The following is a 20,782-nucleotide window of genomic DNA, read 5'->3' as shown; positions in this document are numbered from 1 at the left end:
GTGCTTCCTATACACTGACATATACACCCCTCTTAGCAGTTAGAATTAGAATCTGACACTGGGTTTCAGGCTGTGAAGTCTGAATACAGAAAATTGATACAAAATATGGTGTTATAAGGCATGCAGCTGATTGAGGTGATCACTGGACTGGTGACTGACTTCTGTATTCGCAGTCCCAGGACAGAAGCAGAAACCTGATCTCTTAGCTGAGGAACATGCCTGGCAGTACTATTTCTAAAGCTCCTACTGCCTGCAGTATTGGGAGAAGTTCAGTTGACTTTCAGAACAGCCCCAGCTGGTTCTTAACAAGCCCCATAGTGCGGCCCATCTTGTCCCTGAATAACATGGTATGTGTGCCTCCTTCACTGGGATTTACATCTTCGGAGGGCTTCAGCTATCCTCTCTTTTGAGCAGTCCTGATCCACAGCTCGATCAGCTTACAGGCCAAAGGCAGTTGGTAAAGGTATTTCCCAACAAAAGCCACAATAAACATCACTTATTTTCTTGCTCATTTGTTTTGTTGTGTGATCTTGCTCAAATAAGAGCACAGACAAGCAACGAGAAGATCTGATTTTCAGTATCGCTTACGTTGTTGGGAGTATTTGCTTTACCACATTACAGCCTCTTCTTGCTTTGCTGTCCAGTATTGGACAAGTAGTTGCTTTTCTGCATCACTGTGCAATAAATTATAAAACATTCTGAAGAAAAAAAATGAAATTTTGTCAAAGTTTCATCTTCTGCTAGGACACAGTTTAGTGGAAATATCCTCTAGCAGCTTGAGTGGTGCTTTCCCCTGCTACACTAATTGGTTTGTGTTTCAAAATATAAACCACTACGAATAATGATTCTCTCACGAATCCAGAGGTACCTCGTATTTATACCAAAGGAAGTTTATAATATTGAAGAAATATGTTGGATTTCAGTCTTCTCATGACAGCTGCAGCTGATTCAATCGTTGTTACTAAAGAATATCCACACAAGTCACCATCTCTGTCTTTTTAGAATCTTCATTCCAATTTTGCAAAAAAATTTGCCACCTTCAATCTCTGCACGTGTTACTGACCCTTCCTATTGATGTCAGCAAATGTCATTTGTTGATTGCATATTTCTTCTCAGTTCAGCTATCAGTCTTTGTTTTAAGACAGTTAATTGTTGCCATAGTTCTGATCTGTATTTCAGACAAACATATGTTAACTGGGTTTGTTGGAATTGACGAGTGAGGGTATATATTGGGAAGTGGTGTGGGTTTGAAGTGGGATTTGCTTTGATATTTCTGTGCAAATCCATGTGATAGCTCACTGACTCACATAGCTGAAAATAGGTAATGATATCAACTACAGAATTCTTTATAGTTGTTTCTTTTTTCTTTTCCTTTTCTTGCTTAGCTAGCTGCTCCTCAAAAAATTCAGGTCATTACTCAAATCTGTGCTTAGATTAAAATGCCAGATAGCATCGTTCTTACTCATTGATGAATCACACTGGAACAAATTTTGGTCCCACTGAACAAACTATGTGTTGGCTTAGTCATAAGTCTGTTTGGCAAATCACGTGTCATGCTTCGATGAAGCACTTGCTTAAAATCATTACTTTTAAAATATATTCTAGAAAATTTGCATGTAGGAAGATTTAAGCCAGTTTACGTATTGAAGATTATACTGGATACTTCTCAAAGCAAAACTTGAGAACTGAAAATCCTACCCAAAATACAGGCTCAGTTGTTATCCCCAAAATACACTTTAACTTGTGTTAATCAGAGAGGAATCAAAGGAGTTACAACTATTGAGCATAAGAATATTAATCTATCCTTCCAGAATACAATTAACTGCTGTGAAACTGAGTTGCTAGTGAAATGACCTGTTCTGTGCTGTTAAAGCATTCTCAAAGCCTTCTCCTTACCATTCTTTGCTGGTTCTGTTATTCTACATACAGATGCTTTATTTACCAGGTACAGGTTGTCACGCTGAGCCACGGCAGAAGAGTGAAGTCATCAGAGTAACCACGAGACTGCAGAGGAGGCTGAGAATCTCAGGCAGCTTCTTGCATCCCCAACAAAAGCAAACTTCAGGAGCAAAACAGAGAGGTAATTTAGTGGATTAAACTATGAACAGATTTTAACAACATACCTAAGCAGACCGCTGGAGATACCTGAAATTAAACGTGTTTCATCAAGTCTGTTCCTAAATTAATCGTAAGTATTGTTTTGTGGAAGTGTCTGGTAACAAACAGCTGCACTGGGTGTGGTGATGCCAGCCTGGCTGCCTGCCACTAACCACACCTAAGGGAGCAGAGCACTCAGTATCCCCACATCCTGTGCCCTGGTGCTGCTGACATCAAATTGACCTTTCTTGAAGATTCTGATATTTTGCTTGCTGCTTTTCCTATGAAAATTGCAAACTTGCACTGAATCTTTCAACCTGTCACCAAACGGCTCTTTAACCAAGAGGGCTTTTGCACCCAGGATAACAGGGATTTATCTGAAATTGCACTTTTAAAAAATGGGCACATAAACTAGGAGATGTAAAGAAGAAAAGCATTCAAAAAAAAAAACAAACAAACCAACCCCATGTATCTTAAAAGAGAGTGCCTGTGGAATTTCATTGAAAGGAAGTGCAGGAACCATGGTGCAGGAACTGCTAGGTGCTACAACAACCACGGGTCTGATGTTTTCACTGAGCATTAGGAAGCTACAAAGAATAGATTCTGTGATGGGCAGATGATGTTCAGAGTGGTGTGTTATAATCCAAATGGACTACAGTGCCTCAAAACTCAGCGTGACCCTTAGGGAAAAGTGGCATCGCATCTGATGCTGTAGAAAGCAGCAGCTCTTACGTGAGCTGGAGGAACACAGAGCAGCCCTGGAGCAGCCTTTCCCTGCAGAGGAAAGAATACCTGAGTTGTCCATCAGCAAATTAATAATCCCAAAAATGAGCAAAGACCTACGGTTTCTTTTTTGTGGTTGTCCTGTCATACATTGCATCTGTTCCCTTTCAAATTGGCAATCAGAGAAGAACAAACCATGGTGCCAGCAGGAAAAGAAAGCTGCCTGCAATACCATAACTTGCCAATTCAGAATATTTTAATATGCACTGAGTGACACAAGGGCACTGCTTTATTAATAACCCTTTGAGTTGGTCATCTTGATACCTGAAGTTAGAGTGAAACTCATGAATCTGAAACTCATCAGCACACAAAAAAATCAGGGTTAAACAAGTTAAGGAATACAAATATTGCTGCAGGACACTGAAAGCCCCATTCTCTGCAGGGAAAATTGTGCTCATAGAAACTCCTGGTGGTCGGGAGCTTGGAGAGCTGGGCATGCTGGTTATTTCAGCTTCAGCTTGAGTTTGTATCACACGTTAACCACAGATATCACTGAAGCAAAGTAAGACAGAAAATAAATAGGAAAATCTTAAAACAGTGGTAAGAGCTCCTTTCATGGTCACTCTTCCAGGAGAAGGTGTGTTGTTATTTTTGTTTCAGCTCTTATCAGAGTAAGTGATAAGTATAACAACAATATAATAATGCAACTAATCTATAAGAAGAGCTTTTTGGATAGGCAAAGCAGCCCTGCATTCATAGATTGTAGAGGGTTTCCTCATCATTGCACACATTGCTCACTGATGGGCAGATCTGAGCTCCACGTTCAGATCCAGCTCATAGGTAGGATTCCATTAATAGGCAACAGATAATTTTGAGTTAAATACAACATTTTCTGATGGCTCAGCAAATCCATCTGCATCTCGGATACTGAGTGGCAATGTCACCTACCTTAGTAACCACAAATATTTGGGCCACACCTGACAGTGTGAAATTGCTTGTGAGAAAGGGAATTAGATAAAAATTAGAGGAAGGCTTGGAATCCTTCAGAACCAAAACAATAGTTAATCTTTCTGTCTTTTTGCTTCAGTTTTGTCATATAAGAAAAATTACTGTTTTTTAACATTTCTTGCTGTGTATTTTCTGTCTCACAAATTGCTCTCATGCATATCCTTTCTAAAACTACTGTCTGTTAAAAATCTAATGAGGCCTATGGGAGCGTTTTGTTAAAAACAGATTACAAGATTCTTTTCAAGCTCATAAGATTCTTTTCAGGCTTAGGTAAGTTTTATATTATCAGCACTTTGGGGAGGAAAACAAAGATTTTGTGCGCCAGGAGTATCAGAAAGTTTGATACCAAATCTGAACCTGTGACATCAAGAAAAGCTCACAATTCACGAGCAAATGCTGAATGCTTGGGCAAACTGGAAAGGTTACCTCGGGCTTCTTAAAGACCTACACTAAAACTCCAGCATCGTTTACTTCATACAATGGCAATAATCTCCATTTCTGAATTTCTCCTTTGTTTCTAAGAATGATTAGTGACACTATTCACATAAGTAATGAACCAGACACTGTTTTGTCTTACAAGATTTTTCCTACACTTGGTGTAGCCAGAAACTCTTGGTGTCCTGATACTTAATCTCATAGATGTTATTCAGGATGCCAGGATTAGAAATTCCCTATAATCCCTGTAATCAAGTGTTGCATATTGCACTATTACTAGAGCCTTCGTAGTAAGGCTCAGTAGCACAGAGCAAACCTTGCCAAAACCTTTCTTGCATTACATCACCGTGCCTCATGGTTGGGTAACACAGAAAGTGAAATGCCTGCAACTTGTTTTCTAGTACTGTTGAACAATGCCTGTCTCTTCAGATATGGTTCCACATGATATGACTTACCTTTTCTGTTCTTTTCTTGTTTTCAGCTATTTTCAGCTGCTCCCATTCCTTATAGCAGCTCTCCTGACCTGCTGGTTGCCATGTACACATCACTAGCATTTCCTTTAAAACAAAAGAAATTACTTATGAAAATAAACACCACCTCTTCCTATCAGTCATTTTTCTATGTACACTGAGTAGCTGACAGTAGGAAAGCTTACTTAAAAGCCTAAGTAGAATAGTCAGCAATCCTCCCTCTTCACCAACGACCTGTGGTGGAACCAAGATCCTTGCAGTGCAAGGGGTGTTTAGGTGCAAGCACTTTCCTCATCCACCTGAAATCAGGTAGCACTGAGCTATCAAAAGTTTCACCATCTCAGCTTGCAGTTATCTAACAGGAATGAAGGTACAGCAGCACGCACATCCTTTCACATGTCCACGCTTGCTGTGGCTGCTGTGTAACCACTGCTGAGACTCATCAGAATAAATGCAGGCACAGAGAAGTGCTCTGCCCATGGGCTGCCTTAGCAGACCCCAAGGACTGCCTGGGTAACCCTGATCTCCTCCAGTGAGGGGTCAGTGAGATGGCCTTACTGCACCGCTCCAGCAGAGAGATAAATATATCAATATTTTACTGAAAATACTTAACGACTAAAGAATTTTTCCTCAGGGTTCTCCATTCCTATTTGACTACATGTTTTTATGGTAGTTGCACATACATTGCCTTGAGTTATCTATAAATTGCATTTGCAATTTTCCACAGCTTTCATATGAAACTCAAACATGAAGGCATCACCTTACTTAATGAAGCTTAGTTTTGCAGACAGTGCTGTTATGTCCAAACACCAAACCCGAGCTCAGGACACGAGGAGAAGACTCTCCACATCCACCTTCAGGAATACGTAATCAGACTCAGCTGTATGAAAATACCCTCTAAAGCTCAAGTCAACGTGAAACAAAAGCTTCCAGGGGTGTGACTGCCATTACTCACACAGTGAGACACAAGTCCTGAACATCCAGAGATACCTTTTTTAATGGAACTAATTCCTCTCTTTACCTGCTCCTGGCTTTCCACCATTTGAGTTCACATCCTTATAATGGTGTCTCCCAAGGCAGGTGTCTCCTTGTGGTGCACCACACCACCCACCTCAATGGGAAACATGCTCCTCACTCTTTCAGAAAGGGTTTGACTGTATTCCCCCCCCCAGAAAAAAACAAGTGTAAAGAAGCTGAATGTGTAAGAAAGCAAACTTCTCCCATCTTTCCAGGAAATAATGGCACTTAATTCCAAGCAAATCCCTGAACTGAGCACAGCTCACAGCATTGCTCCTGAGGAAGCAATAGCTGGACTAGATGTGTGGCTTCCCTGGAAGTGAGGCTTTGCATGCAGTTGTGTGCTTATCACATGCATACTGTACATGTGTTGGGGTGTTTCTGAATCACTCATCAAGCAGGGAACGGTGAGCAGGAGAAGGAAATACTGTTTGCATAGTAAGAGCCTTCTGCATGTTTAAAACAGCCCTTTGCAAGGAACTACAGAAACCTGGAGCTCAGATACACTTCTACATCTGTATGTTCACTGCATAAATGACAAGAGAAGACTAAAAACTTCTGTTGTTGTGAATTTATGCACAGAGAATACAGTACAAACAGCACTGCCTCTACATTATCCATTGTCAATGTGACACTTTCATTTTCCTTTTCACTTTTCTTGGAACCAAGCTGATATTTCTGTCTATAGTATCACAGCAATGGTGTTGAGAGACACTTGTTTTTCTCTGCTTGTTTTCGGTCCCATCTTCCAGAAAAGTGACATGCAACTTGCCTCTAATGAGCATTACATATGAAAGATGCCTTTCCCCACACTGCTGCTTCAGATCAGGCTGAACCAAATCCTATCAGCCCCAGAACTGGGTGGGCAGGAAGAATGCTGCTGTTTTTATCAGCGTGACAAATGACTTTATCTGGACCACTGTTCCAGAAAACAGTGCTTACTGTGATGTTTTAGGGGAGCATGCAGCTTTTGGAGCATTTCTGTTCCACGTATTTCCTGGTTTCTTACTTTTACTGATGCATGCAAATGCGTTTTTAGAAAGCAGATCCACTTCTACCCTTAAGGTAAAATTCAGCAGAACGATGAAGGTTTTAAAAGGAAAGGGAGCTCCCCACACTGCTGGGGCAGTTTTTCACAGATTCCACTTTAGGAAAATTCCCTCACTGTTCTGGGTTCTGAATTAAAATCCCACAGTTTTAATGTTCTGTGATTCTTGGTTTTTTGGCCTAGCAATGCCACAGATGTACCTGTGACTTTATTAACACATGCTGAGGAGCTCTTCAAGACACAAAAGATACCAATAATATGTTGCATTCGCCTCGCAAGCTCCAAGATGTTGGGATAAGTTTGTGGACATCTGTAAAGTCGATTTTTCATGTTTTTCTCTGCTAGATTTTTCTGGGTGACATAATAAATGTCTCTTTGTAAGGCCTACTGTTACTTTCAAAACCTTAGCAGCAGGGATACAATACTCATTATGTACCAATTACAACAGCGATTTCCTCGTTCCAGGCATAACCACTGGTTTCCTCTTTACCAGTCGCTGCACTGCAAGGCTGCCTTGTTCCTGGTGGTAAAACAAGTTGCACTGAGTCACACAGCACGTGCCTTGCAGCAGTGAAAGCTGCGCTGCTCAGTGACCAGGAAGAGAGCAGCTCGGTCGCTCCCGCACCTCATCTGGTTCTGCTTAGTGCCAAAGGCTTTTTGTTTTCTTTGCTTTTGTTGTGTTGAGGGGAAGGGAGAAACAACAGGAGAGAGCGGTTGTGTGTCCTAAGAGAAATACGGATCTGTGCTGAGATTTCCTCATGTACTAGAAGAGGGTTGGTATGCTGTGCTATACATCTCCTCCTGCTCACTTTCATACCTTGTGCTTAATGACACAAAGCTGTTCCCTTCAAGCCACGAGGCAGCCTGCCCACCTGGGTGTGAGCATCTGAGGCAGGAGACTGAAGGGAACACGTCACATCTTCACTGCAATATCCACCATGCCACGTTGGTGCTGCTGCTCTGGAATCTCCTCTCTCTCTCTGTCACATCCAGGCTGGATGTGGCTCTGGGCAGCCTGATCTTCTGGTTGGCAACCCTGCACACAGCAGGGGGTTGGAACTGGACGAGCGTTGTGCTCCTTTGCAACCCAGGCCATTCCATGAGTCTGTGATTCAAATATGTTCAAATCAGTGGCGATTGCTGTAATTTCAATACACGTATCCGAGTTGAGCCATGGAGATCCTTATTCCAAACACTTTGGTGATAATATTTTAGAACACCTCTCTATATTTAAATGCAGGAGTTTTGCTGTATATTCGCTTTTAAGATTCCTGTGTTGCTGAGCCGCGTTAAATGATTTTGGCTCATGATTTTACTTGATGCTCTGCATATCCTCTGTGCAATTGCTGTGTGACAGAGATGGATACAGGCATGTAAGCATGAAGAACAAATTTCAGCTGATGCAGTAAACGTTAATGTCTTTACAAGCACCTAAGAATGACCTCTCTTAAAATGAATGTTTTCGCAACCCTAGAGGTTGATAGCTGTTGGGCAAACTTGTTTTTCTATGAAGGCTATGTCATCTAAGAAAGCAGTGTGTCATTTGGCTGTGTACTTCTATGGAGGATAATTCTAAGACAAATACATTTGATTTCATAATTGTACTGCTGTTAACTTGCTTGCTGAATTGGGTCATAAAAGACAACAGTCTCAGTAGAGTATATATTTCTCTTTTGACTAAGAATCCACAATAGGATTACAATAAGAAACAACTGCCCAGGGTTCTTTAATGAATCAGTGACCTCTCTGAATACCTTTGCTAATCTTCAGACAGAAAGTATTCTTTCCTTTTACATCTATTTCTTGACAAAGATATTTTTAGTATAAAAGTAAATGAGGAGCTTCCTGCTGCTTTCTAGCTTGAGAATCTTTCATCATTTTACCTTCCTGCTGTAGTTTTGGGAATCAGCTATTTCCATAGCTTCCCTTTTATTTAGTTTTATATGGTGCCCGTTGTTGGGATGAAGATTTTAACTTAATTTTCTAATTTTTGTTCAGCTCTTTAAATGCCCCAAGAAGCTATTCCATACCAGATTTCACATTTTGGCTGATAGGTTTTGGTAATCTTAAAGAGGAAAACGTGCAGGGAGCCAGTTCCTTAAAGCCTTTGAATAATTTGAAATAGAAATGGTTTGGAACAGCTGATACATTGAACTCCAAACATTAGCCACTAAGAATGCTTAGTAGCTACTTTGATCAAGCTCTTTTTCCTGACAAAACTCCCTTTGAAATGAATAGGACAGAGGTTTCTTTCATTTCAATAGGAGTTCTCAGACCTAGGGAGAAAGAAGGACTTCATAACCTTTAAAAAGACTCCCCTAGTCCATTCATATATCTCCTGGAAAGCTCAGCACTTTTCCTTGTGCTGAAGTTACTAAGCCAGCCTCCTGGCTGCTTTTAGGTTCCCTTCCAGTGAAGCTTTACTTAAACATGAGATCCAAATACTCTATAATGAGGCGGCTGCTGCTGCTACCAAGACAGGAATCCCAAATGTACAATAGCTGTATGAGTGACTTTGGAAATATTTGTCAATGGGATCATCAGCATCGCTGTCATGGGGATTTCTTCACATCCTCATTGTGAGGATCTGGAATGCTGCAGAACACAAAGATAATTTTCTGTACATTTCCAATCTCGGGGATTATTTTTGAGTATTTACAGTCAAGTCTTCAGCATCCTAATACTCTCATTATCTTTCAAGACTTCAGACATTTCTAAGGAACTACTCCATGCCTTTGCAGAGGCCACTGACCACCGCTGGCTATCTGTGCTTCTATACAGTCCACACATTTCTTTAAAAACATCTGGTACTCACAAGGAAACAGCATATAAAACAAATAATCATTACATGCTCATGACATCACATTTCAATAACATACACTGACAATTCTTCATGTCACCACAATCTTGACATCAAAATTTTGGCTTTTGCTTGATGTGACACTAATGATCCAAGATGTACATTTCGTCAATGAAAAGCAGAAAACACTTGCAAATAAGCTGCCAGATATTGCAGTTCTTCAGGCAGCTATGCTGTGAGCAAGCATTCCTGGTGCTAAATGTTATGCAGGTGTCTGTAATTGTCACAATTCAACTGCTGAAGTTTGAAATGTTGTTCTTTGGGGCTCTTTTTCGCCATCAAAAGCAAATTATCTAGAGGTCAGGTACTGCTCACAATACTTTTTATTGCTTAAATTATTCAGAAAACCTGTAATATTTTACAGGATGAGGAGATCTAAGGATGTACAGAAAAGATGTATGGTTCTGGCTTAAAGCTAAGCTACACGAAGTATGAATGTAAGTTGAAACTTTAGTTCTGGGCATGTTCAGATATATGCAATGGCTTTTTGAGCTACATGAAAAAACTCCAGCACACTGCAGGGCAAAGTTCTTAAAGAATTGCATTGTTTGTGGAAATAAAATAATGGGATGAGTTCAGAACTAAGAGCCACCTTAAGGGTAAATGCGTTGCATTTCTGTTCTTTTGTCATTGCTGTTGTTTAAGCGGTGGAAAAGAACAGAAATGCACAGAAAAAGGAAAGTCCTTGTCTTTTAACTTCTTGAAGAAGTATTTCAGGAGGAACTGCCTGTTCCACAAAGCTAACCTCACCTTATAAAGCATGTTATCTCTACAGCAGGGCTGTAAGAGAACCCACATAATACAGAAAACTCAGGAACCATGAGCTGAAAATGCACTTCATTTTCTTAAAGCGGAATTCATCCCCCTTTTAGTTTGTCAATGTGTAGGGGAAGTTCACATTTGAGTGCAATTTTAACTACCTGTTTTAACTTGTGAAGCTGGGTCCTGGCAGGTGAGGTCGAATGCAGTTCATCCTTTGCTTTAAACACTCAGTTCAGCAGCTGATAATTAAGACAACTTCAGACAGTTGCCCGGTGTGGGCACAGTCACAGTATTTTCATTCTTTAATTAGATCATCATCAAAATGCTAACCTAGCTTCTGAGCTTCCAAGAGCTACAGAGCTCTCTTTGCTACCACCTTCATTTAGATGAAACAGTTAATATCACTATCCTTATGACAGCTTTCAGTTTCTCAGACGCAGCTGTTGGGCTCTGATTGTTCTAAGGAAGATGCACAAAAGTGCCGTTTCCAGCTCAGGATTAATTTCACTTACAATCTCCTGATTGTTGCTGCACAGTAAGACTGAAAAACTAAAGCTGTTGTACAAGTGCATTGCAATTACTCTTTGGAAAATGGCAACCATCTGCCTCTACCAACCACTTGTGAATCACTTTGGTGATAGCAAACCAACGTCAAGTGTTCAAAGTCTGGCTGCTTCCTATAACTACTGAGCTAAAAACTACAGAAATGTTAAACATTCCTGTAAAGGGGAAGATTGCTGAATGCATCTCACACAAAGTGTGGGCTACTACAAGCAAGACTGGTGTTGAGTTCTGAACTGCTTTACGATGTGCTTCTGTGTAAAAGGGTGTTAATTCCAATGCAAGTCAAGAATTGTCTGTGAACACAAAAATGTTCAAGGGAATTATAAGTAAGACTTACTAGACTGGGATGCACTATCACAGTTCTCTTCTCTGTTCCTTTCCTCATCAATTTAAAATTTCATTTGTTCATATTTGTACTGCATAACTGAACGTTAACCTGATGCCTTCATAGGAGTATCTAACATAATTTTCAGATTTCTTTCCCAAGATAATTCTGATCTATGTGACATAAGCACAAAGTTATTTCTGCTTTTTTTTTCCTCTTCTTATGAGTTAGTGCATTTGTTCCATCTTCCTTATCTCTCTCTAGCTGACAGAATTCATTATTCTTCATTTTGTAAATCACGTGTTTATCAAGAACAGTATACACTTTCTATATAAAACCACATAGATAACAAATGCGTAAGGTAACCAAAAATCAACTGCAATTCAGAGACTAAACTTGTTTGGACAATCTTTTGTGTTTGTTTTTTGTTTTTCTTCTAAAAAAGAAAAATGGAATAGAATCTTAGATACAGTCAACGCTGTACTCCAAAGTGTGACATGGTCAAAGCTTATCAGCCTAACAGTATCAGTTTATTCCGGGGCCAGCATATTGCAGTGACAACTCCTGCAAGAGTTCTAAGGTGGAAAGAAGAAAAAGCATCTGATCTCAAGATATCAATATTTATGATGTCAATATAATATGGAAGTGATGATGTATTGGAAATGTGACGGGCTTTGCAGATTTTTTCACACACAGGGTGGTGAGGCACTGGAACAGGCTGCCCAAGGAGGCTGTGGATGCCCCATCCCTGCAGGCATTCAAGGCCAGGCTGGAGGTGGCTCTGGGCAGCCTGGGCTGCTGGTTGGTGACCTGCACACAGCAGGGGGTTGGAACTGGGTGAGCGCTGTGCTCCTTTGCAACCCAGGCCAGTCTGTGATTCTATGACTCTATGATAAAGCAATATATTGGGTAGGTGTAAGAAGATCTGGGACACCGAAGGACTGTGGCTTTGTCTGTATGGGGACTGGGGCTTAGCCTCTCCATGTTGAGGACACTCTTCAAAAATTTGGATGCCTTGTTCCTGTTTAGCTGTTCCTGTTTGTGTATTTTGAAAGAGGGAGAAAACAAACAGGAGCAAGGCATTTTTACAGCAGAAGAGCATGAGCGAACACACTGCTCTGGACATGCAGACAACACAAAACAAGAAGCTCTGTAATTTGCAGCATGTGGAACTTCCGCACCTCTTCAAGATTAAATCCATGTAGAGAGTACAACATGAAATCCTTGAAGGAATATTTTTGAATAGGCACGAGTTTGTTTCTGAAATGTTTGTCTGTAATATTAATTGGAGTGTATGGCTTTTACCCCTTCTCCTTCTGCACAGCATGTGAGAGCTGTGAGGGCAGGGAGCTGCAGGCAGGTTAATTTAATCAAAGAACATCCCGCGTTGGAAGGGACTCACGAGGACCAGCGAGTCCAACCCCTTCCCACAGAGCATCAGTCAATCCCTATGGCTGAGGTTGGTGTCCCAGCTCTCGCTGAGCTCTGGCTGCCCTGGAAGCTGTGCCCTGCCCACAGCCTGTCCCTGATATCCATCCTGAACCTCCACTGCTAACTTTTGTTAGCCTAACTGTATTTAGAAATGTGTTTTAATCCCAAAGTACAAGGAAGGAGCACGCTCAGGCTCACTACCAGCAGCTTTTGCTAACGCAAATCCTAACGAGTGTCACTCACTGGTCTGACCCCAAGAAATCACAGCCTAGGCAGCACCTGATCGTCCCAGTTTTCCCATTTGTTAAGTTAAAACCGAAACAAAACACCTTTAAAGGTAAAAATGCGGCACCTGCAAAACTCCCTGCAGTCCTTCACTGTTCAGTGGAGCTGCTGAGGGGCACGGTGACTGACAGACAGACTGACAGACTGACTGACTGACTGACACTGACTGGGCGGGCCGCCTTCCCGCTGTCTCAGCACTACCCGCTCCTTCGGGCCGATCGGCGAGCCGAGAGCCCACCTGCAGAAGAGCGGAGCCCTCGGGCTGACTGAAGCACGGAGAACCGAAGCATCCACCCGCCCCAATCCTCCTCGGCTCTCCTCAGCACCGCCTCTGGCTGCGCGCGCAGCGCGGCCACCACCTCCTCCCTCCTCCCGCCTCCCTTCCTCCGTCCCGTCCTCCCCCCCCCCCCCCCCCCGACTCTCGCGGTGGCTGCCGGGATCGCTGGCCGCTTTGGTTAATGTCCGCCATGTTTGCCATGGCGCAGGGAGCGGATCGAGCGAGCCCGGCGCGGATCTAGGGCTGCGGGGCGTGCGCTGTGAGCTACGGGCGGCCCCGCGGAGAGCTGTTCCGGGGCGGCGGGACCCTCCATGGTGGTGCGGGCCGGGTGCGGGAGCGGCTGGGAGGCGGCGGCGCGGCCGCACTGAGGGCCCCCCCGCCCGCCCGGCCCCGGGGTGTTATTGTGAGGGGGAGACAATGAGCAAACTCTCCTTCCGAGCCCGGGCGCTAGACGCCGCCAAACCGCTGCCCATCTACCGCGGCAAGGACATGCCCGACCTCAACGACTGCGTCTCCATCAACCGGGCTGTGCCGCAGATGCCCACGGGGATGGAGAAAGAGGAGGAATCGGTAAGGGAGCCGCGCAGGGGGGGCACCATTGTTTATCAGACACCCCCCTCCCCTCACGGGAAATAGGCCATCGGCATTCACCAAGCGCACTACGCACGCTCCCCGCCGCGGCGCTGCACGGGTTTGACTGGGCGCTGCGCAAAGAGCGCAGCGTAAACTGCTGTCCGACGCCGTAAGCGGGCCCTGCTCCGCCATCTTCTTTGCGTCCCGACTCGCGAGTGTTTTGATTAGCGGGGGGAGGCCTTTACGCTAGCGTAAGAAGGAGGAAGGCGCAAGGCGCGTCTCTGAATGAGCGAGCGGGCGCAGCCGGCGTAGCGCGCTTCAGCCGCTTCTCTTGGGCGCGGGTTGCGGGTCAGGCGGCGCGTGTGACAGGCGGCGGCGTGCCGCTGCCGTGCGGTCGGCTGCGGGCTCGTCAGCGCCGGGGCTTTTCAAGCCGAGCGTGCCGTTAAGTCGGGTAAAGAGAAGCTTCAATTCGCTCTGCTGGGGGTTTTCGGTGGCGAGCGGCAGCTGTCTGTCCCGCAGCTGTGCTCCGCGCCTCGCCGCCGGCATCTGCGCGGCGCTGTGTGGAGGCGCGGGACGGGGAGCAGCGGAGCGGTGCTGGCGGCGCGGAGCTTCTCGCAGCCCGGCTGCTGCCTCCGGTCCGTGTCAGACGTGGCTCGTTCGAAATGACCGCGTTGTTTTTGATTAAACGGTGTTTGCTTGCTCGCCCTCCGGCTGCCCGTGGGCTGCCGAAGTGATGGTGAGGTTTGGGTTGGTTGCTGCTGTATGGATTTTAGCTTGGGTTGATCCTAAAGCGTTGTGTCTTTTTTGTAAGGAGAGGTGTGCTAAATTCCACCAGGCTGTAGGAATGGGGGTTATGGAAGATTTAGGCTGGATGTCAGGGGGAAGTTCTTTCCTATGAGAGCAATGAGGTGCTGGAACAGCTGCCCAGAGAGGCTGTGATGCCCCGTCCATCCCTGGAGGTGTTCAAGGCCAGGTTGGATGGGGCCCTGGGCAGCCTGGGCTGCTGTGAAATGGGGAGGTTGGTGGCCCTGCCTGCGGGTGGGGTTGGAGATTCATGATCTTTAGGTCGCTTCCAGCCCGGGCCGTTCTGTGGTTCTGTTCCTGCCCTGAAGCGTGGCTGTGGGGTTATGTTCTGCAGGACTCTCAATATGAAACAGTCAGAGAAGCAGCAGAGAGGTGCAGTGTGAGATACGTTATCAGAGCACGGTGTTCAGCTGTGCCATTGATGGAGAGTTTGGGGTATTGCTGTGTGCTGACTGCTCTGTTTGTGGGGTGGGTCTCAACCCAGTGCTACACATACAGTTCTCTGTAGATTTATGTGTTAGTGGCAGGTAAGGCTTTTCCAGGTATAGGTGGCTGTAGTTAAATGTATGAGAAGTTCACTTCAGACAGCTTTTTTTTTTTTTTTTTTTTTTTTTTTAAATAGAAATATTGCTGTTATTCATGGGGAGTTTTGGGGGAAGAGAGCTGTTCGTTTGTTCTCTTCTGACATCTCCATTACTTAGGGGTCTTGGGGAATGGTTTTAAATTGAGGTAGGGGAGGTTTAGGTTGGATATCAGGGGGAAGGTTTCCACACAGGGTGGTGAAGCACTGGAACAGGTTGCCCAAGGAGGCTGTGGATGCCCCATCCCTGCAGGCATTCAAGGCCAGGCTGGATGTGGCTCTGGGCAGCCTGGGCTGCTGGTTGGTGACCTGCACACAGCAGGGGGTTGGAACTGGGTGAGCACTGTGCTCCTTTGCAACCCAGGCCGTTCTATGATTCTTTTTTGTATGCTCAGCCCTCTGCTGGGACTGCACCCATGAGAGCTGTTGGGGTGGCTGGTGTTCACTCACACACACGGCTCAATGATCTCAGAGCTGAGGGCTGCCTCAATTGACTATAACTGTATTTACAAATTTTCAAGACCTAAAGCTGCTTGATGTATCTGCCTTGTCTCTTACAGCCCTGTTGCTCTAGTAGAGGTGTATGACTTGCTCTGTTCACGATTGAGTTTTTTGCATTGAAGAAAGCACTCCGGTTCACATCTTTTAATTTTTTTTGGTGTGATTTCATTCTGATTATCTTTAAAGTAGTACTATTATTTGGTATGCCAGCTTAAAGTTGGCGGTGATTCATTGTTATCACTCATTTCTAAAACTCTTTCTGAAGTTTATTTGGAGAACAAATTAAAGCAGTGCGGAGTCACTGTGGTTGCAGGCAGGGTGCTGGAGCACACTGCTGGTTCTCACATCTGGAGTGTGGGTGTGAGCATCATTATTGGACTTTTGTTTTGATCTGATCTTGATGAAAATCCCAGAATGATTTCCATGTAAGTATCTTAAAGATTTATGAGCGCTCGAAGCGTTTTACAAATCAGCAGCTCTTCTCGCTCACGTGGAGGTTCTAGCTGTGAAGGGATTAGGCTTCTGGTGTGTAGTATGTTTGTGTTATTGAGTGTTTATCATTTATCCTGAATTAAACCTGAGTAGGAAAGTGTGAGGGTTCTCTAATTTCCTGTAAGAGGGAGCTCATAATTAAGCAGAAGTAGGAAGCTGTCCTTTTGTGAGTTTCAGGTACTGTGTGAGCATTTTGTAGTGCTTTTCTGCTGGTGAGTAAGAAATGTATCTCACGAATCCTTCCAACTAGAAGTGGGGAAAGTTGCAGAGCAGAGAAGTCCTTGTGTTATTTCTTACTGCCTAGCTATTTGTTTTTTGACTGAATGCGTGGTAACAAAGAGCATTCTAACATCTTCTGGCAGAAGAATCCTTCTTAATGAGACACACATTCAGCCCGAAGTCTTTCAGAAGTGAATTTAACTTTGCTGGAGTTGTTTGGAAATGGTGGCAGTTGATAGGAGGAATAATGGTGGTAATTTATAGTAACTAGATTGCCTGGTACCTGAGCACTCACCTCGAAGTTCTGGTTTGAGCGTTGCTCACTACAGCAGAGTTTGATGCTGCATGGCAGAGCTGAGGGTGTCTGGGGGGGAGGAAGTGCTGAAAGGCAAAGTAAGGACATGGCTTCGGGTTATTATGATGCTGACAGCGTGGATGGGAAGTGAATTTCATGCTCGGTTTCTGTGTGATTGCCTCAGGATGCTCTTTTACTGATTGTACACTTAATGCTCAATTTTGAGTATTTTTAAAGTAAATTTGAATGCATTTCTTTTTTGTTGCTTTCTGTTTGTTTACATTCTCTCCATCCCTTTGGTAATTCAGTTCTGTTGTGGCACTGGAAACTAGGGTTTGTCACCTGGCTTGCAGTGCTGCTGAAGCAGCTCACTGCTCCTCTGAAGACAGAAGCATTTATTTTACTCAAGTCACTCCTTCTTGTTTGGATACTTCTGCTGATGTAGAGTAACACAGTGAACATTTTTGCTGATACATGAATAGAAAGAGTTCAATCAGAAGCACTTGAAAATACGTGCATGTAGGCCAGAAGGGATCATTAATTTTATGGCACATTAAGGAAGTTGTGCATCCATCCTGCATTTGCATTTCAGTTTGTGCATCCTTATGCCCAAAGAGTTCTCCTGATTTCTGTTTAGTAGATGAATTTATGGTTGCTTTATAATATTTCTGTAGAGGGGCTTCATGCTGCGTATGTGAACATAAACACATGGATGTTAGTTGCGGGCTTCAGGAATGCTCTGCTTTTGGCCTTCCTATCTATTGTTGGAATCTTACATGCCTTACAGATCGTGCCCTTTTTTGTTCATCGTGTTTATAAGGAGATGGATGAGCTTATTTATTACAAGTAACCATCAGCATAAAAGCAAGTGGCTTCATTTGGTACCTGTTCCTTGAAGTTGTGCTTCCACTTGCTTTCTGCAATGAAATCGGGGAGTTTGGAGGTGTGTGCAACAGTTCCTCTGCTACTGCTTGTGTTTCCTGGTGGCGCTCCAGGTGTGCTTTGACATGGTTACTGGGAAGCATGCTTCTTTGACAGCTGAATTTGTGTATGGAAGTGCTGCAGGTGATTGCTTTCGGAGCACAAATAAATAGCTTTAGCTGTCAACAAATTTATACTGAGCTACGTGTGCTAACCTGTAGGAGCCTTAAACAGCTTCTGTTTGTCAGAGGGAGGTCAGCTTCTGTTGCTTGCTGTGCTGCCAACCTGTTTGGCTTCTAGGAAAATGCTTCAAGAAAAGCAGTCAAGTAATGAGGTGTTGATCAGAAGTCATTACCTGGTGCTGTCTGAGGCACACAGGCTTGAGGAGCACTAGAAAACTAGGTGAATAAGTACAGTAATGAACATCACATGAGAAGAGTAGTTAACTTAGACTGGAGAAAAAGAATGCTTAGTTATTTCACCATTAAACTTGTGAAACTGATATCCTAACTGCATGTCATCTCTGCCTTCCCACTGCATCTAGAGGAGAGTTTTGCAGTCTGTTTGCTCTTCCATCGAAGTGCTCAGTCTTTCATTATAAATCTTCTTACTCAGATTTGAGTGGAGATGCTAGCAGTGTCTGTTTTCTGTTTTCAAGCTGCTGCAGCTGTACCTTTTCCCAGATAAAGTGACAGGCAGCTTTTTTTTCTATTCATTCCTTAGCCAGTGTGCATGTATGCTGTGGAGCAGATACCCTGTGAGCTGCACTGTGCTGTTTAATGATCAGAGTGGTCTGGTAGGAAGTGTGCATTTCCTCGCTGAAGGATCTGGATGAGGGGGAAAAAAAGGACCTTTGGCCTTCCCAAGCAGGTATGCAGTTTCAGGAATGAGAACACTCTTAGTTTAAAAAATAAAATAAAATAAAGAAAAAATGAAATGAATGACAGATCTTATACATACATACATATATATAATTTTATTTTTATTTTTTTAACAGAAATTGGTGTAGCTTTTTGGTGATTCAAACTGTTCGTAAAGAGCAGTCAGCACCTCTTTTATCTACTATATTAGTTCAGGTAGGTTAGAAGATAAATTTCACTTTCCTAATGCTGGATTTAAAACAGCTGATCTTAATATGCCATCAAGCAAATGTCATGAGATAATGAGATCTTTGCAGATACCATCGTTCCATGCCACCATTGTGCATGTCAGAACAGGTGAGACCTGTGCAGAAGTGACTCCATGTGTGGACACAACCTATTCCAAATCTGAGGTCTGTGTGTGGGGTGTGTGCTCATAACCTGCAGTCGAACCCTCCATGTAGTTTATGAGGGCTGTGTAAAATAAAGATGCCAGGACTCCTCTGGCTAATGTAGGGGGTAAACGAAGGAGAGCTGAAATCCAAACCACACAAATATTCTGGAAAACAAACAGAAAATCCTGAGAAGGTTTTCCAAAAGTCTAAGCAGAGCAAACCCAGGAGTCTGCATTTCCCCACAAAGCAAAGACTGCAGACTTCCTTGGGGAAGGAAGAAATGGGCTTTGTGTGGTTCACACCAAAGGCTGAAGTGCAGGTGGGGCTGCATTATTCCCAGTGTAAGTTAACTTCTCAGTTTGAGTTCAGCACCTTTATCTGTTTACTTGTTTACCTATTTTCATGTCTTTGTGTATATTAGGGGGCTGATGGGATTACCAGAGTGTTTGGTGGTAGGTAACATAACACCGTGTTCTAATCCTTGCAGATTTTTTTTGCTTTAAGTTCTGTTCTCTTTGTAAAGCTTTCCTGTCTTCAACTCTTGAGTGTTTCTCCCCCCACTGAAGCGCATTGAGTCAAACAGTGCTGTTCCTTGCAGGTGCAGTTTCCAGTTCAGTTTCCCAGCCATTATTTCAGTTTTCAGCTGTGGTTTTCTATCCCTGCCTCCAGTGCTTTTACCTGCAAAATACTTCTGTGGCCAACAGAAGCTTCCTTTCAGTCTGCGACTTCTGCTTTTTAATGACCTGTTCGGTAATTTCAGCCTTAGCGCTCTCTAAGCTGGGTTTTGTTAACTGTGGTTGGGAATGAAAATCCCTGCTGATGGGCTCGGAGCCCATCTGAGCAGTCAGTTCCCTGTGACCTGTTGAACTCAGCTTTTCGTTTGCTCTGGGTGTAATTATGCGGCTGAAGGTAAACAATGCAAAGATTTGCCCTTAAAACTCATCATCAGTTTATTAGGGCTTATCACATTAACGCCTATCAGCTAGCCAGTGACAACTGCTTCAAGTATAAGCTCAGCCTGTGACAAATGTCAAGTGATTTATCTTTCCGTGTGCTTTCAAGACACAGCTGAGCCTGTCTAACTGCTGCCTGCAGCCAGTAGGTACCCTGCATCTCCCTGCTGCCTGACGCTTGTTTGCCTGCTTCCTCGGGCTTCTCTGAGAGCTGAGCCCCATCGTGCTGCCTAGCTGCCAAAACCAACTGCTGTGTGCTCTTAGGGGAAGTGGTGGGAGCAGGTGGGGTAGCATGCTTGGGAGCAGAGGAGCTTGAGGCTGCTTTCCCGAGGTTAAATGGGTTCAGCCCTATCTTCACACCGCACTCCTAATTGGGATTAAGTTGCATTTTTGGCTGCAGGGTGCAGTCCTTAATGCCAGTCCACAAAATATGCCTGAACTCATTTGGGTGTCAGGCTGGGAGTGGTAGGATCCGGAGAACTGGCTGTTCACACTACAGCTTTACACAGGGCTTTCCCTTGCAGGTAGGGCACTGCATGGGAGGGCTCGCGAGGAGGCTTTGCAGTTGAGGCTGTGCTCTGTAACATCTCTAATGTAGGTAGGGATATTTTTTTCCCCTTTTTTTCTGCTTAAGGGAAAGAAATAATTGGGGCAGCTGCAGGGGAGGTGTGATTTTTGTGTTGCTCCTGCTTGGCAAAATTCAGCAGTAGTCAGCTCTGTGCAATTTCCATGTCAGTTGACATTAGTTGAGATGTCCTGTTTGAATAATTTAAATCAACAAGCATTAAATCTGCTTGTATTAATCTTGTTTTTAATTTAATTTTATTTTTTTTCCCCACAAGAGATCATTTTGATGGCTGCTGAACACTTAGGAGGTTATCTGGAAT

At 43.8% G+C, this 20,782-nt stretch overlaps 1 protein-coding gene across 1 annotated transcript in view; it reads left to right on the top strand.

The window, feature by feature from the left end:
* The first annotated feature begins 13,682 nt into the window (after positions 1-13,682).
* EPC2 (enhancer of polycomb homolog 2) overlaps positions 13,683-20,782 on the top strand; it is a 40,891-nt gene continuing 33,791 nt past the window's right edge. Inside the window, exon 1 of the mRNA XM_052675751.1 lies at positions 13,683-13,872. Coding sequence (XP_052531711.1) covers positions 13,720-13,872 — 153 coding nt within the window. The 5' untranslated portion in view covers positions 13,683-13,719. The remainder of the gene's footprint in view (positions 13,873-20,782) is intronic.

This window comes from Tympanuchus pallidicinctus, unplaced genomic scaffold (genome assembly GCF_026119805.1).
Source record: "Tympanuchus pallidicinctus isolate F22 unplaced genomic scaffold, pur_lepc_1.0 scaffold15, whole genome shotgun sequence".
Classification (NCBI taxonomy): Eukaryota; Metazoa; Chordata; class Aves; order Galliformes; family Phasianidae; genus Tympanuchus; species Tympanuchus pallidicinctus.
The sequence above is the reverse complement of the archived record's forward strand: the minus strand, read 5'-3'. Positions and strand labels throughout refer to the sequence as shown.